We start from the raw sequence: 19015 nt of genomic DNA, 5'->3' as shown, positions 1-19015 counted from the left end.
GCTATATTTGGTATATGGGTTCCTTGCAACAGCTTCTTGTCCTTCTGACAAGATTCACCTGACCATGACCTCATTTCATGGATCAGTGATCAAGGTTTGAGTTATGTGATTAGGTCTGTTTCTCAAATACTAAAAGCAGTAGGATAACTAAATGTGGTGTATGCAATGACTGTAATAGGTACATGTCAGTCAGGTAGGTTTCATCTGACCTTGACCTCATTTTCATGGTTACTTGGTCAATACTAAATCTTTGTGGTTATGCCTATTTTTCAGATATTATAATCAATTGGTCAACTACATTTCCCGAGTGGGTAACCTCATGTAATGTAAACACAAAAATGGTGACCAAAAGTCTTGTCAAAATTTATGATAATCAGTTATGTGTCCCTTGCACATTTTTGTAGGTTTTATGTGACTGTGACCACATATTTTCATCTCAATAGAATTATTGGTAATGTTTTGCTATTATCTTGAGAACAAACATAGGAAGATCTTGGGAGCCTTTTGAAAATTCAGATATGGGATCATAAGCCTCATGACTCAATAGAGTTAACTCCCCTGAACCTTCAGACCCTCAGCCCAAGCTTGGCCTTATATAAATACAATCACACATTAGATCTGAAACTTCAGACCCTCAGCCCCAGCTTGGCCTTATATTAATACAATAACACATAAGATCAAGTATATTTAATTGAAAGTAAGAAGATCCAAACTCATTAAATATTTTAGTATATAAAATATGTAATTGAAGATATATAACTATTATAATTTTCTTTTTTAATTTCTTGCATATTATTTCACTTTAACCTGAAACAGCATAAATTTAAAAATTTCTCAAATCATAATTGTCTGACTACCTTGGTAGATCTTTGTGTGAAAATGATGCTTAAAAGACTTTTTTCTTTAAAAAAAAATAATTTAAAATTCAAGTACATGTACCTACAATAAAAATTTAGTTTTCTTTATATTACCTTCGCATTTGATGAAAAACATAAACATTTCCATTAGCATAATTAATAACATGATAGTACTGTATATTGTTAATATTAATGTAAACATATGTTATTAAAAAAAATATATCACAGCAAAGAATGTAAACAAAATTTGATGTAGATTTCAAAAAGTTTTATTATCAAATACTTAATACCTCATCTTAAAAAAGATTCTACATATATAATATGGGCCTGTTAGTCCACCAGCACTTCTATTTTGTCAAATTTTTCTCCATAGGTTTAAAAAAAAAAATAATGATGCAATGTTTATAGCTAATACAAAAGAAGTTTCTTGAAGTTTTAAATTTGAACAAAAAATTGACAATAAAGGTTAAACATATCCTGAATTACTTCTTGATTGTCAAAATTTATGATAATCAGGTTTTTTTGGGTTTGTGGCATTCCAATAGTGTGGATGGTTGAAATTGCTGTGCTTACTGGTGAAAAATGTTGACAGTTTTAGATGACCTCTTACTTAAAGATCTAACAACTGTTGAATGAGAAAACAAAACACCTGCCAGTGATTAAAAAATTAATTCAACACGTTAAATAATTTCATGTACTTGAAGCTCTTTTCTGGATTTACCCTCATCAGGAACATTCAAAGCCAAAAATGTATATGAACCTTAACAGTTGAAGAGTTATATTACAATAAAAATACTTAAAATAATAGCCAAATCCACCTTATACTGTCAAAATACAAAAATAATATTTAGGAATAAATTATGACATTATCACAGTTGAAATTAGGGCGGCGCAGTATCTAAACATATTAATACATTATTATGACAGATATTTTAAAAAACAAAATGAAGGGAACAACACATAAATTGCTGCTTTCAAACCAGTACCAAATCATAACTCACTGCTAGTGCAGAATACACCAGCAGCGGATGGATAATTCTTTGCAAGATGCTGATAATTCTAAATCACAGCACTGAAGAACACAGGTGCAAGGTTATATCAAAAGTTATAATTTTTTATTTAAATTTATAATCATTTTTATTTTTATATTAGAAAGAAAAATGTAAACAATATAAAAATAATGTCATGGTAATTACTCCTTTAGCTAAGTAGAAAAGAGACCTCAATGTCCTGAAAAAAATATTCTCACAAAAATACAATTTCATACTGGTTACAAAAATGAAGAGTGATTTATTACAATTTATTAAATGCACAGGTTCATTGAAAACTGGGAAAATTTACAAGATGGTAATCAAAAGTCTAAGAAACACTATAAATAAACATTTCTAAAAATTAAAAAAAAATCAGCACTTGAAGTAAATAATTGATAAAAAGTACAGATCAAAAATTCATGAAATAAAAATCAAAATCTTTCATGTATTTATCTTCAGGTAATACTTCAACTGGATGAGACATATATAGTTAATGCTTTAAAAAGAGACGGTTTCTCTGAAACTCATCCACTATGGCAATAGAAGCAAACATGTAAATTATTAATGATGAGAACTATCTATTACATTTTTTTGTAAATATTAATTATTCATAAGCCATTCACATGTTAACCAGTTTTCTTGCAAGTGTTCCAATGGTAAATTCTATAATAACTCAATCAAGAGCTTTAACAAATTTGTCTAGTATTCAAAATCTGGGTAACGTTCCTAAGATCAATAGGTTTCCCCTCACCAATACTGATTTTATCATCAAACAATACTTTTAATAGCCCTCAACCTGACTGGTTGCAATAACAATTGGATTGACAAATAAGTAATTTCTGTGTAAGACACGTGTCACTGAACACAAACATCACAATGCCTCTAACACAAGCTTAGGTAATGCAATGATAAATGCAAGGTGTATTAACCAACATTCACTCATCCATTTGTGTTGCTGGGTCTAGCACTTGATATTGTATTGTTTGTAGTCATTGCAGCAATCTCCCACCTGCAAAAAATTATAATATAAAATGTATGAACTATTTACAATATATATGAGGTTAAGACTATATGTCATACACTCTTAACAAATGTAACACACACAATAGTGTTGACCTCTCACAACCAATTCACATGATAAATAATTTGATCTATCATGTTTATTTACAATGAAAAATACCTCTTCCTGAAAACTTCAATTAACAACTGGACAATGATACATCTAGCAGAATGGGTCTTTTCATAAACAACCTCCAAGTTTGATTTACTGTGGATTTATTTATTTTCGTTGGTACCAATTTCTGTGGATAGAGGAAAACTTGCATATTCGTGGATATTTAAATTTGTGGTTTTTATGAAATTTACATGCATTACTTTAGAAAATATGCGTTTCTTTGAACATAACATTGAATGTTGTTTCCCTGTACCCACGAAATCCAAGATTTTTTGTTGGTAGGACAAACAAATTAGAGGATACTTCCAAACTAAAAAAAAAAGATTCTTACAAAATGCAGCTTGAAGTCATATGAAACAAGTATACAACAATGGAGATGATACAATGATGATTATTTAATTCTTTTATATTTTATATAACAAAACTCTGATCACATCAATCTTTATGTACTTCCTGAGATATAAAAATGTGAAAGCATGAAAAGAAGGTCGTTAAACTAATTTCTGGAAAATATTTTGGTTTACTGTGATTTTCTTTAATGACAAGTTATTTCAAAAAATTGATTCTCAATCTGTTCTTTGATTTTTATACATTTTCTTATTTAGAAAATTGTAACTTACTGGAGAACATGTGGTAAACAATCTGTTTTTATTTTGTTGTCTACAACTGCAATCTGACACAAGGTTTTCAATGTTGGTGCTACAGTAAAAAAATCAATTTTTCAAGCATAATATACATATATAGTTTATAAAGTTTGAAATTTGTTGCATATACAATGAAATATTATCTGTCTGCCCTACTCTTTTATGACCATGCTAAGCTCAACCCATTTAAGTTTTGTAATATTGTTATTATTTGACCTGGCCATATAATTTTTTATTCATACTTATCATATATATATGTTATAATATAAGTTACATCGTGTGTTAGTGACCTAATACAATATGTATGGTGTCAGTAAATTCTATATGGGGGAAAGCGTAGTGAACTAATACGATATATATTCACCATATGGAATTTACTGACCCCATATATATTGTATTAGGTCACTAGCACACTGTGTAACGAATTTATCTTACTGACTATCTTCTATGTGGTATTTTGACTAGCGGCCTATCAAAGTGATCAAGTCTTCAATACTTAGTATTAAGATCCTTTTTCCATTTTTCTATACAGAAAATGAATGCCAATTTTTTAGCTTTAAATATGTTTAATGAATTTATTTCAATTGTTCATTACATGTTTCTTTTGTCTGTTGAATCCTTTCAGATTCTTTTTTTTTTTTTGGTTTAAAAGGGAAGTAGCTCAGTTATGCCCATAATAACAACTTGTTAGCTTTAATTTTGTTTTATGAATTATTTCAACCTTTCATCATCAATTTCTTCATCTGTTGAATCCTTTCAGTTTTTTCCTCAACACCATGTTGTTTTTATAAAGGGTTGTGGCATCTTTTTTGTTTTGAAAGGAAAGTAACTCCTTACTAACCCCATATATGGTAACCAACCCTATATTTTTTTAGGACACCCTATATCAAATAAACATAGTCGCCATGTGTAGTCCTTTAACCAATCATATCTCTATAAATCTATAGGAGGTAAGATAATAATATATACATGTTTTTCATCATATTGACCATAACTTATCAATTACAACAATCAATTACAATGTAATTACAGCTTTTCTATAAAAGTATGCAAACCTTTTATCAACTTGTTTGTTTGGATTTTTGTAAACAACAGGTAGGTAGCCTGTTTCAGCCTGTTAACTAAATACTGGAATTTGGTTGGACAATAAACATTTACTTCATTTCAAGGTTAAGTTCCACATTGTATGTCAACTGTTATTGTCCAATCAACATCCAGTATATAATAAACAGACTGAAACTCTGTCTACCTTTTGTTTGCAAACATCCAAGCAAACATAGCAAGCAAGTAGATCAAAGTTTTGTTTTGCATGCTTTTTGTAGAAAAGCTTTAATTTAAAATCATACAAAAAAAATTGTAAAATATTTATACTTACCAAAATCTAATACATGGAGGTCAGAGTGATCAGTCAAATCTGAATCATTGTTTTGATTAGGTATGGCAGGTTTCACAGATGGACTGCAATAAAATGTGATAGTATAATCTGTCCTTATCGAGAATATTAACACTGACTAAAAGACATGTACATGTATTGTTAGAAGTAAATTCTATTAAGATTGTGAAAGAGGCAATTTAAACTGACAGTTGTAAAAATCAAATTGTTTATATATAATTCATGTATAGCTTCAGTAATTTCATGCTAAGGCCATAGACAGGCCCTACAAAATGTAGAGGTACATTGTAGAAAAGATGGCTGAATTTTTTTAAACCGCCAATGAACAAATTGTTTGGATTTACCTTGTTTACCTTCAAAATATTTTGGTAGCATATGTAGGTTATGACTAGAACCTTAGTGATCTCAATTCGTTAATCATGGATTGGTTAATAAAAGGATGAATTGAAATAATTGTAAAATAAAGTTTCTTTTCAAAATAATTAAAATACAATGATAATCATACCTAGTACCACCAAACAGAAAGACTTTGGTTCCTATCACACAACAACATTGTCGTCTCCGAGCACATGGACCTTTACCTTTTACTTTGACCATAGACCAATGCAAATGCACTGTAAATATTACACATAATACAATAAAATTTATAAAACACAGCAATGTTCATTTGTAACACTGAACTTAATATACTATAAATAATTAGTTTTCTGAGGTTATCATCTTAAATCAATTACTTGTACTATTTCAGCTATGCTACATTCAAAAATGAGGCAATTTGCACATTTGCTTTAATAAAAGTTTAATTATCTTGGTTGTTAAAAGCATCTTAATTCACATGCCTCCATAAGTTTGATGAAAATTTACGAAATCAGTATTACGTTAACTCACCAGGATCAAATCTAAGAACATCTCTAAAGTGGTAGTCAAATTTGCCATTGTAGCCACCAAATATATACAGGTAACCCCTGTACACAACTGTAATATACACGATAAATATCAAATACATGACATCAATTCTTATGGATTTTTTATATAAAATAGTGAAATAACTTTAAGATGCTTAGATGTTTGACAAAAATGAAATGATAGTAAACAGGTAAAATGTGAGCTACTTAATGATAATGATAATGATAATCCTTCTTTAAGGAAATTAGTAAAGAGCAAGTTGATGAGAGATAAAATTTAAAAACACATCATACTGTCAAGTCAACATAAAACTGCTCAGAAAAATATGACATATAGAGGTATAACAACCACCCAATGAAAAGACTATCATTTTATCATCATTTCTCTTTAAGGGTCACCTAAATCCCAACTCTGGTGCTGGATTTTCTCACTGTGTTGAAGACCCATTGGTGGGCTTCATCTGTTTTCTGCTCTTTGGCCGGGTTGTTGTCTCTTTGACACATTCCCCATTATCATTCTCTATTTTATCCCTTAAAATGGAAACTGAAAGTGTGCTTAGTTATGTTCATTTATTAAACACTAAATTTACTGGATGAAGTGTGAAGTACTCCGTTTAGTTCATGCATCTAGATAGATCACTAGGTATAATGAATATTTGTGCACAATAATAATGTAATACTCACAAGCAGAATGACTTCTTCGTCCAATAGGTAATACACCAGTGGTTTCTGGTTCTATCCATGTCCTATTTAAAGTGTCAAAAATTTGCAATTTGTTACAATAAATCTCATTGTTAGTATAAATATTGCCTCCATGATCACTTCTACCACCAAAAATATACATCAGATGTCCAATTCCAGTAGCAGTGTGAAAATCTCTCCAACGTGCTGGGTCACCCTGGAAATAAACCATATAACTATGCAATTTAGAAATGCCAGAATGCCTCAGAGTTGACAATTGGCTATTTTCATATTGTTGATACTTACGAATATATAAATAGAAATCCCTATTTAAGATTTTGGACCTTTATTGATCATATAGTAATTTGAAAAGATCTAGAACCAAAAGTACATTACATGGTGAATTCTTGATACAACTGTGTATAACTTTTCAAGATAAAATTTCTTTGAAAGAAATCAAATTGAATTGGTTAACCATATGATTTGCAATGTTCTTATTATTATTTTCAATAAACAGTAAATTAGTTACCCATGGCCAAATTCCTAACTTGTAGTCTCCAAGTACGTAAACATATAATTATAAGTTTAAGACATATAAATGTTAACAAGAGTGCACACACTGAAATGTCTCGCCTTCTTTACTAATCATTGATATTATATTGATAGTCCTAAGTATAAAGCTTGATTACAACTGTCACATCAACTTAACATTAACCAAGAAAGCTAAACAAAGACCAATGAACCATGAAAATGAGGTCAAGGTCAGATGAACCATGCCAGGCAGACATGTACAGCTAACAAAGTTTCCATACAACAAATATAGTTGACCTATTACTTATAGTTTAAGAAAAATAGACCAAAACACAAAAACTTAAAACTGTGCAATGAACCGTGCAATTGAGGTCATGGTCAAATAAAATCTGCGGGACTGACATATAGATCATAATATATTTCCATACACCAAATATAGTTGACCTTTGGCATATAATATTAGATAAAAAGACCAAAACTTAAAAACTTAACTTTGACCACTGCACCATGAAAATGAGGTCAAGGTCAGATGACATCTGCCCGCTAGACATGTACACCTTACAACCATTCCATACAACAAATATAGTAGACCTATTGCATAAAGTATGAGAAAAACAGACCAAAACACAAAAACTTAACTATAACCACTGAACCATGAAAATGAGGTAAAGGTCAGATGACACCTGCCAGTTGGACATGTACACCTTCCAAGTCCTTCCATACACCAAATATACTAGCCCTATTACTTATAGGTTGCATTTCTGTAAATATTGACAATGCAATTTTCCATAGGAATTCCTTTTACGGCTAAAACTGTACAACTTTTACTATGAAGTTTTGAAAAAAAACTTATCCTAGAATTGAAAGTTCATATGCACCACAATTTTTTTCAAAGGTCAAAATATAGGGCTGTGCGGCATATTTTCAACGTTTATATGCCCTGAACTTCTCAGAGTTTAAACTTACACTAATTTTCTTAACTACCCCTACCTCGAATGAAAGGTTAACACAGATTTCAATGTAAACAATATGCACGTGTTTATTTACTGGTAACATTCCCAAGTTCTGTCTCTGTGAAATGGAACACAGAGAGTATAACTGGGAACCAGTATGTAAACAAAATCAATTTTCTATGAATATTCAATTACTCCCCAAAAGAGGCGTGTTTTGAGAAACAGCTGTATTTACAAAGTGCAACCTATACAGACATTTATTCAAACAGAAAACTCTCTAAAATCAGTTTTTCTCACATTAATACTCATTTATCAGAATTAAAGTCTTAAAGAAATCACTGTGTATACTCTAAGTTTTTCTTTACTATACATTTTATACCCCCTCCCCTGTTTCAATTTTTTAAAGAATTTGAAAACAAGACTTTCATTATTGCCAGCTTACCCTATTTGCACATTTTCTGATAAAAAATGCCTAAAACCTGTTAAAAACTGTTTTTATAACATATTGAAAGCATATCAGAATATCATAATTGTAATGTTCAGCAGTCAATCATTACAACATTCAAGATTATATAAAGTATCCAATCCAGCCTCTATCTCCAGTCCACATCTTACTGTATGCCTATTTGTCAATTAAAGAACACATTTTCTGCCTCAAATGGTCAATTTAGAATTCTTGTCACAACAGTATCATCTGTAACCATATATCTGACACAATTTAGCTCCTATATATACTAGAAGTGTTCAAACAAAGCCATATTTGCAATAGTTGTATGTATGCAGATACCAGTCTGAGATATAAATTCACTTAAAATGTTGTAGAGATGACTGCTAACATCTGATTTTTGCATAACTTCCTAGCATAGTTATTGTTTTCTATATCAAGAACTTTAAAATCATAAATTCATAGCATTAACAAGTTAAATTATTTGTTTTATGACCTAGGGGGTAGACAATTTGCTATGTTTTTTACCCCTAGGGCCTCAAATTTCCTAAATCATTCTGCTGTTTCTAGCAATTTGGAATATTTAGTACATATTCAGAATAGAACACACTATTGTAAGTTTTCTTGAGATATTTTTGTTTTTCTAGCTTGTATTTATTATGCCGTGGTGAAAAAAAAGCAGACTTAGGTGTTGCGGCTTACTTTTGGGTTATCGAAAGGACACAAATACCCCATAAATAATATTCAGGAAGGATCTATGAGTTTCAATGACTGCGAAGAGTAAATATAAGCACTTCTTAACAATTTAACTTACAAATATGCAAATATTATGATTTAATTTTGTATCCAGGACTTTAAGTAAACTGTGCATACTGTAAACTGTGAATTTATGCTGAGTCATCATATTTAAGGCCCAGGATTCTATCAATCTTCATTAAATATTTATAAAACTTCTTATTTCAGTTAATTTCTTTAAAATCTGTGAAATAAAGCAAATTTGGTTAAATTCTGAATGTTCCCCTTTTTCACCCTATATAGGTTGCATTTCTGTAAATATTGACAATGCAATTTTCCATAGGAATTCCTTTTACGGCTAAAACTGTACAACTTTTACTATGAAGTTTTGAAAAAAAACTTATCCTAGAATTGAAAGTTCATATGCACCACAATTTTTTTCAAAGGTCAAAATATAGGGCTGTGCGGCATATTTTCAACGTTTATATGCCCTGAACTTCTCAGAGTTTAAACTTACACTAATTTTCTTAACTACCCCTACCTCGAATGAAAGGTTACCACAGATTTCAATGTAAACAATATGCACGTGTTTATTTACTGGTAACATTCCCAAGTTCTGTCTCTGTGAAATGGAACACAGAGAGTATAACTGGGAACCAGTATGTAAACAAAATCAATTTTCTATGAATATTCAATTACTCCCCAAAAGAGGCGTGTTTTGAGAAACAGCTGTATTTACAAAGTGCAACCTATAGTATCTGAGATATGGACTTGACCACCAAAACTTAACCTTGTTCACTGATCCATGAAATGAGGTCGAGGTCAAGTGAAAACTGTCTGACGGGCATAACGACCTTGCAAGGTACGCACATACCAAATATAGTTATCCTATTACTTATAATAAGAGAGAATTGAACATTACAAAAATTTTGAACTTTTTTCCAAGTGGTCACTGAACCATGAAAATGAGGTCAAGGACATTAGACATGTGACTGACGGAAACTTCGTAACATGAGGCATCTATATACAAAGTATGAAGCATCCAGGTCTTTCACCTTTTAAAATATAAACCTTTTAAGAAGTTAGCTAACGCCGCCGCCGCCGTAGCCATCGCCACCGGATCACTATCCCTATGTCGAGCTTTCTGCAACAAAAGTTGCAGACCAGACAAAAACATGCTGATTAACCCATGTTTTAACCTTTGGAAAACATGTTGTGCATGTCAACTTCCATGAGATGATTTTTTTTTGTAAAACTTCATAGTAAAAGTGACACAGTTGAAGCTGCAAAAGAATTAAAAAAAACAAACTATAAACTTAATGCATACTTACATTTGAAGGTACAATCAGTGACCAAGAAAAAGTGCAAAAATCTAAAGCATAAATCTCATTTGAAAATCTGTCTGTCTGGAAAAAAGATATAGTAGAAAAACTAATTGATTAATATATCAGCTATTTTTGTCTCTAATTATCATTTTAGATTATGAATTCCTAAAAATAAAAATAAAAAGTAAACAGAAATATGTCAATTAACACAATTTAGTGCTGTGTAATAAAAAAATAGTCTTGCCATCAAAATTTTAGTAATTGGTATGCCTTCTTTTGGATTTTGACAAATAGTCAATATCAGGAACACTAGATTAAATAAAATGCTCTAGGGCACAGCTTGATACAACTACAGAGGTTCATCCCTGAACGGATAAGCCAAGTATGGACACTACATTTAAGCTTGATACAGCTCTGAATTTGAATTGTGATTAAATATTTCACACAGCATTGGTTTCAGACACAGAATGAATGAGGTTAAAGAAACGAAAAATTTTGACTTAAATACACAGTCCGATTCATCATTAATACAATGTCAATTTGAACATGAAATAGTCTTTAAGTAGTCCTCTTTCATACTGACATTTTTAATATTTATTCTGTTCCCTTAAATCATCTCAATGTAGTCTTTTTATAAGCCCATACAGTACAATTTCTTCAACCATTATCCCTTATATGAACATGTTGAAGGACAAATACAAGATTCCATCACCGTATTGTCAAACATAAAATTGATTTATTAGAATACAGTTGAAATCAGCAAGGGGTATTGTTTTAGGGAATTTGGAAAATGCTGTAAAAATAGATGAGGAAAGACCCACTGTGGATTAATTGTCAAAGAGTTTGTAATTGTATATCTTGGCTCTCTAAATAATGAAAGATCACAGTTTTTTTCGTCAGAGACATACATGTAGCAAACAAATAATAGAACAACACAGGGATGTGGAAATATCAAAACTCTTCACATGTCCAAGAAAAAAGTAATATTAACCCTTTCCTCCATTAAAATTATTTTTTAACACACTGGATTCACATAGGATTTTTTCTATAAAAAAAAAATCATCAGGTTTTAAGTATTAATATGCATTTGTAAAACATATATTTCATCAATGAAATTCAAGTCAGATATTCTCATGAATATCCTTTTTATATTAGATACAAATATTATTAAGTCTGATTCAGATTTGTCTTAGGTAAGACGTTTCAACTGAGGCACTACACAGGCGTCAAAAGGCATCATTATGGAGTAAAGGGGGTGGCGTCAAAAGGCGTCATTATGGAGGAAAGGGTTAATAAATCCATTTCCCAGACAGTTTTTTTGCTTTTCCATTTTGGTTTTGCTATTACAAAAATAGCTTGTCCAGGACAAAAAGCTTGGTCATATCTAATTGTCCAGAAGAAAAAGGGACAAGCTGGACAAGTTGGGCATGGTATTTCCACAACCTTACAACCATATCGTTGGCAGTAAACAATAAGCTAAATGTATTACCTCTTCTTCATATCCTCCAAAGACATACATCTTATGGTTAATAACACAGGCAGAATGACCATCTCTGGCATTTGGAATAGAACCACACACATCTGGCCTAAACCATGCATGTGTATCTGAAATAAAAACATCAAAGATAATAACATCTACATTTGGAGTTTACCCAAAAAATAATAACATGTTTTTACAAAAGAATGGAATCACCATTAAAACTGTAACAGCTCATTAAACTTGGAATAGTATCTCTTAGCAGGGCATTTCAATAAAATTGTGTGGTGTTCTGTAAAATAAATTATATATCAAAGAATAGGTACAATGTATGAAAACTGACATTTTTTGGTCTCTGAAGTTGCAAAAAGAGTAAAAGAAAATTATATATATTCTTCAAATTATGTTAGTACTATTGATCTGGGCACTTAAAAAATGTGATGGTTATTGTTTGCATATCTTTTTTCTTTGGAGATGAGTAAGGTGTTGGTTGTTTGTGTGGTCTGTAGACCAGATTTGAGTTAAACAAGTTTAAGAAGCTCAAAATCAACCCTTGCATCTTTTTTTGGCTTGTCAATTTTCTATACCATATGTTGTAAAAGTAAATCACACAGTGAAAATTAAATGACAGTACTTTAACATCTAATGCATATGCAAAACATTCCAAGTCATTAAACCATAACTGAAGTTGCAGGACCAAATAACCTCAGTTGAATTGAGAAATGCCATTTAAGCTCATACAACTCAATACCAAATATAATTGAATTAAGATAGTTCCCTTTAAACTGATCTAAACAGAAACTTTCACATTTAAATTATAGTTAAATTTTAAATTCAATGAACCATAATACAACTGCATACCAAATACCATTGACTTATGATCAGTGATTCATCTTAAACTGTCCTAATCACAAACTTTAACATGTAAATGATGCAAAACTTTCATTCAATAGACTGTCAACATGACTGAGAGGGTGTCAATTTTACAATACACCCAACTATTATGAGAAGCACAAAATATATCCCCATTTCAGTGAGCTACCTTTATGTATGTTCCAATTTAAGATATTTGCTTCTTCTCATGTCTTTCTATCATAATTTTCAGTCAAGTAATCATCTCTTTAATTCCTTGTTGAATATATGAATAATAGACTTTCAGTTTTTGATGTACAGATCTGCCATAATATGTATCTATTAATAGCAAATGCAAAATCCAATGTGTTTACTTACTGCTATTAAATCCATACAAAATATTACAAGCTCCATCTTTATCATTTCGTCCTCCCCAGATGTAAGCATTCTCATTATAAGCTACAGCAGTATGACCATATCTCTGGTATGGAATTGATGTTAAATTAGCTGGTTCTTCTAATAGTATTAATCTCCATCTCAAGGAAACTAAAAAATGCAGAAAATTATGAATATTTACATATATTTAATTTTTTTCATCTAATGTGAAATTTTCAACCAAAAGAAACAAAAGAACTGAGGGCCAATGTACCCAGCACTGCATAAATTTTATCTGTTTAAGGAAAATAGATGTTGGGCATTCCTCATGACCTTGCTTGTACAACCATTTGATATTTTATTGTGTGTTTTTCTATGTTGTGATGTTATACTATTGTTTCAGAAAAAGGGAGAAGGTTTGGTACCATTAAAATGTTAAATCCCGCTGCAAATGTTTGCATTATACGTGTTTCTCGTTTCTCGGTTTTTTATATAGATTAGACCGTTGGTTTTCCCGTTTAAATGGTTTTAATTAAGGTGCAGATTACACAAATCATTTCAATTATCATGATTATAAGTCTGGTATCTTATTAATTTTTTTATTAACATTAACTCGAGATACTTGAAATAACTTGTTTATTCAGTTGCATTTATTTCTGTTCTCTAAGTCACCTTTACCAATACAGCTTGTTGAAGGCCGTACTTTGACCTATAATTATGACTTGGTTGGAGAGTTGTCTCATTGGGACTCATACCACATCTTCTAATCTTATATTTATCTATATACATATCATGCATATATAATAATATTAAGTACACCAATAAAAGCACAGTCTATAGTTTTATACTGTATTCAGGATCATTATATTCCACATATACTTACATCAGCTCTCTTATTTATATTTTACAACAAATCATCCATAAAAATAATTGATAGATTAATAACTACTGAACACTAATGCAAGCCTCATACATAAATAAAATGTTTAAAATGAGGCTGATAAACTATACCTGTATCCAACAAGTGGACATCCATAGGTGTGGTGGTTTCATAGTTTTCTCCTGTACAGTACCCCCCAAAACTGTATATTCTGTCACTAATAGCAACAGCTGCATGGTTAACCCTTTTAGGTCCACCTTCCAATTCAACAGTCCAACGTAACATTTCCTACCACTGAAATATTTACAAATTACTATGTGTATTACATGGCATTTTCATTAATAGTCATGGAACCAGTCAGGCACCTATTTCAAGCCCAATAGCTTTGATTCCATTACTTATATGAGGTTAAGGGTATTACAGTAAATAGCTGTAATCAATGTACAGAATAATATAGTTAGAACATTCAAATCATATCTAAATATATTAAATGTGGACAAACAATGCTGATAACGCACCTTTGCAGACAGTTGCCGTTACCATGTTTACTGCAGTTCTTTAGAAAGATAAGTTTTTTTCAGTGGACAGAATAAGCTAAATGTGAGTCAATGACAGTCATGACAGTAGGTGCCTTACTTGTACGGCATGTAGTAAATTATTTTAAATTGCAAATTCGTATTTTAATCAAATACTGTTTGAAGTTTAAAGAATTATGAACATGAAACTTTTGAAATTGTTTAAATTTCCAATTCATACTTTTCTAATAAATGAAGTATCTATTCTGTTTTGAATTGGGGTACATTTCTTATCGCAAATAAATGCACCTTATGTATTAATAACAATAACAGTACCAATTTTTCTGCACCAGATGCGCATTTCGACAATACATGTCTCTTCAGTGATGCTCGTGGCCAAAACATTTGAAATCCAAAGCTTATATAAAAGATGAAGAGCTACAATCCAAAAGTTCCAAAAAGTATAGCCAAATCCGTGAAAGAAATCAGAGCTTTGCATGATGGAGATACATTCCTTAATTTATAATAAATTCTAACATTTTGTAACAGCAAATTTTAATAAAACAAAAAAAAATATAGAAATATCTTAAATTGTTTAAAGATGGTGGGATAAAAACATGTTTTTACAGCAGTTTGATCAGGTTATAGTTTCATGAATTGTTTCCTTGGAATCTAACTTATTGTTTCAAGAAAATCAATGAAAATGATAATTGTAACCTAAATACTTGTATAGATATACTGGCATATACATGTAATTTATCTATCTGAATTGAATTTCATATATAATCTATCTATGAATTAACAAATGACGAAAAATAATTGTGTGTCTAAAATGAATTACTCCGGGTAATAAAAACTTACTTATCCTGCCACACAATCTAATTTGTTGTAATCATATATGTATGGTGTTACTGCAATCTGGTCATGGAAATGTCTGTCTCTACTTGAAAGTGAATAAAACAGAAATGCAGATATATTATATCATATTTACAAACATTTTGAAAGTTAACTACATATAAAAAGTTATCCACAGAGACTGAAATCAGTTTATATGTATTCATTCTGTCAAGATAAATTTCTGTACTTATGTTTATTCTTCCAGTAAAAAAGAAATTAGTGGATTGGATTAATGATTGTAGAAGGTTTTGGAGAATTAGATTATTTTGAAAATGAAAGTAATGTCCCTAATGCGGATGTCATGTACTAGGAAAGTTGAATACATATATATTCAACAGGTTGTTGAACATCCTCAAAAATTAATACCATCTCAATTTATGGATAGTAAATTAAAAATCAAGTATCAATATTATTTACAGTGATAAAATTTGTTATTCTGGGTTTGCTGTCATGGCACACATGATGTCATTATACTTCATGTTAAACTGCAAGATTTTGATTGGTTAATGAGAGGGAGATAATTTACACTATACCATTGCAAACACTCTCAATATATATATATATATGAAGTGCGATAGACTCTAAAGTGCTATGGTCACGCTAAAGTATGATGGTCTACGCTAAAGTACGATGGCCTACCACGCTAAAGTGCGATGGACCAAAAGGGTAATGTTAAAGGGCTTAAAACTTTTAAAAATAAATAGTCTTTTTGCAGAAGTTAGTATGCTAAGGTTTTATAACATATGTGATAGGCTGTATAATGTACCGGCAGGCTTAAGTCATGGTTGCTGAATTTAAAAAACCCGACCATGTGATAATTTGTTAAAATGGTAATTTAGGTGTGACAAAAAATTATCTATCCTTTGTATGATTTTTTTTAAATTTGGGCGTATCACATATTTTGGATAATTAGCGTAGATTATTGTTCACATGCATGTAGTCTATCCCTTATGTGAACATCTCCCTTTAAAGACATCATCGAAAATTACAAATACAAAATTAGTTCATTGTGTAACATTTATTTGTTTAAATCTTAGTTAATTATAAAAATGAGAGAGAAATGCAATGTTCTCCTAGCTTTCTCCTTTTTTGCAGCAAGTACAAATACAGGTTGTATTTTCCTACAATGTACAAAATAATGTTTTAGCAGATAATTTATGTTTTCGCATCTAAAACATGTACCTTTATTTTACCGACTAATAATTTAGATAAATTGATAAATTCTATAAATTGACGATATTTTAATGGGGACCACAAAGTAAACTACAACATAAACAATGATTGAAATGTATCCGTTAGCTTCTAATAGAAACAAAATAAAGGTTACCTATGCTTATACTTTTGTATCTGTATAGTAAAATGGTCGACTGCAGGACACAAGTCCTTCTTCCAGCATCCGAAAAAAACAACAACATTTGCCTCAGCCGACAAAGCATGGTTAGGTTAAAATTAAGTAAGTCATGGACATTTGGTTTAAAATTTTTCATCAAATATTCTACATTTATCTTTCGGCATGTTCATTTTTTTGTGTATAGTGGACTGTTCACGTCATAATCCATAGTACGTCTATATTGTTTATACATTTGCGGACCATCGCACTTTAGCGTGTGTAGGCATCGCACTTCAGCGTATACCATCACACTTTAGCGTATACCATCGCACTTTAGCTTGACCATCATACTTTAGCGTCCCCATCGCACTTTAGAGTCCTACATATATATATATATATATATATCTGTCATAGAAGTGTTTGATCAATTGTGCGCTTTATTAAATACAGATAATTGCAATGTACATGATGTACAAGACCTCATAGTACATAACTTTAAATTTAAAATTTAATACCAGTGATGAAAAAACATTGAGCATATTATATTAAATAACACATACTGGTTTATGAAAGGGTAATAGACCACATTGTTACCCCTTGAAAATGCAAAAATATTGCCATTTACATAAGCTTGTGTACCACGACAGTCATCATATGCTCCCAAAAGGGTTTTTTAGCAAAAAAAACTCATTCATAGAAAGATTAATAATACACCAACAATTCATCTTACTTGTTTACAGGATTTTTTAATTGAATAATACTTATATACAATTAAACATTATTGGACACCGAACAGGAGCAGAATATGTATTCTTTGTAACCTTAATGATGACATAATAAAAGTAATAGCAGAACACACGTCTGGGTGATACTTCCTTCTTCTTTCGAATACGGGAGTAGACTCCTAGGTAGGAGTGTAAAATACAGATACTGTATTCTCTTGAAATTTACTTGAGCTATTGTACAGATAAAACTGTACAATTATTTACATTATAATACCCATTACATTGAGATACAGACGTAGTACTGCTTCATCGTTTTTTGGACCATGGTCAAGAGAAAGCTATTCATTATTTAGTTCATTTACATTTTTGTAATCATGCGGTCTGCTGGAAGTATTATTCAATTTTGATTTTTATTTATCAACCTCTAGCTCTTGCCCCTGCCATGTTTTGTCTTTTATGAATATCCTGCTTTGAACTTAACGTGCAATTTTGATTATTTCGCTTTTTGAAAGTTTGATTTTTTAAATAGAAAAGGGGCGAAAGTACATGTAAACACGGTTCTGATTATAATCAATCTTAGACATGTCAGACAAAATATAATTTTGGTATGGACAGAGCTGATTATTTGTGAGTAGAACTTCATATGTTAATTAGAATATAATATATCTGATTCATATAATGGTTCTTTCTGGATTTTTTTGCAATTTTTGTGAGGAAAAAAAACATACTTCGACTTACAAAAAGGAAGTCAAGTTTTTACAGTACTTTTAGAATCAATGACGGATTCAAACATGGAAATTTTTCCGAATCAAGATTGTCTCACAGTGCGTCTTTATTCATGTTATTTAAAAAAGCAGACAACAATCTTATTGTTATATATAAATTTTAGATTTTTGGAAATTTGATCAAAGTTTTAAAAAATATCAAAATTCCAAATTGTGTAAAAGTTTTGAAATTTTGAAATTTTAACCAAATAATTAAAATATTAAAATTCTAAATATCGTTTTTGAATTTGATTGTTTAGAAGTTTGATCAAACTTTAAACATTTTTTAACTTAACGTGCAATTTTGATTATTTCGCTTTTTGAAAGTTTGATTTTTTAAATAGAAAAGGGGCGAAAGTACATGTAAACACGGTTCTGATTATAATCAATCTTAGTTAGGAATAAATAGCACGAAATATATGAAATCATTTTTAATTACAAAATAAATAATTAAAAGAAGAAGTCGTTTTTTTTGTATTTACATATTAGACATCACATGGGATAACAGTGTCCAGAAATTTTAAGG

The 19015-nt window shown here is 30.5% G+C and overlaps 1 protein-coding gene across 2 annotated transcripts; it reads right to left on the bottom strand.

The window, feature by feature from the left end:
* Positions 1-672: 672 nt before the first annotated feature.
* LOC143069287 (kelch domain-containing protein 3-like) lies at positions 673-18482 on the bottom strand. Of its 2 annotated transcripts, none has more exons than XM_076243845.1 (12): positions 18464-18482; positions 15635-15716; positions 14390-14552; positions 13382-13549; positions 12164-12279; positions 10681-10755; positions 6689-6902; positions 5988-6074; positions 5605-5713; positions 5082-5164; positions 3683-3761; positions 673-2897 (listed from the first exon to the last, which is right to left on the bottom strand). In XM_076243845.1, the coding sequence occupies exons 3-12, from the start codon at positions 14541-14543 to the stop codon at positions 2828-2830; spliced, it is 1155 nt and encodes a 384-aa protein (XP_076099960.1). In that variant the 5' UTR covers positions 14544-14552; positions 15635-15716; positions 18464-18482; the 3' UTR covers positions 673-2827. The 2 variants fall into 2 exon arrangements, with proteins under 2 accessions (XP_076099960.1, XP_076099959.1); XM_076243844.1 differs by having other exon boundaries at positions 18454-18472.
* Positions 18483-19015: the final 533 nt, after the last annotated feature.

This window comes from Mytilus galloprovincialis, chromosome 3 (genome assembly GCF_965363235.1).
Source record: "Mytilus galloprovincialis chromosome 3, xbMytGall1.hap1.1, whole genome shotgun sequence".
In the NCBI taxonomy this organism is placed as follows: Eukaryota; Metazoa; Mollusca; class Bivalvia; order Mytilida; family Mytilidae; genus Mytilus; species Mytilus galloprovincialis.
The sequence above is the reverse complement of the archived record's forward strand: the minus strand, read 5'-3'. Positions and strand labels throughout refer to the sequence as shown.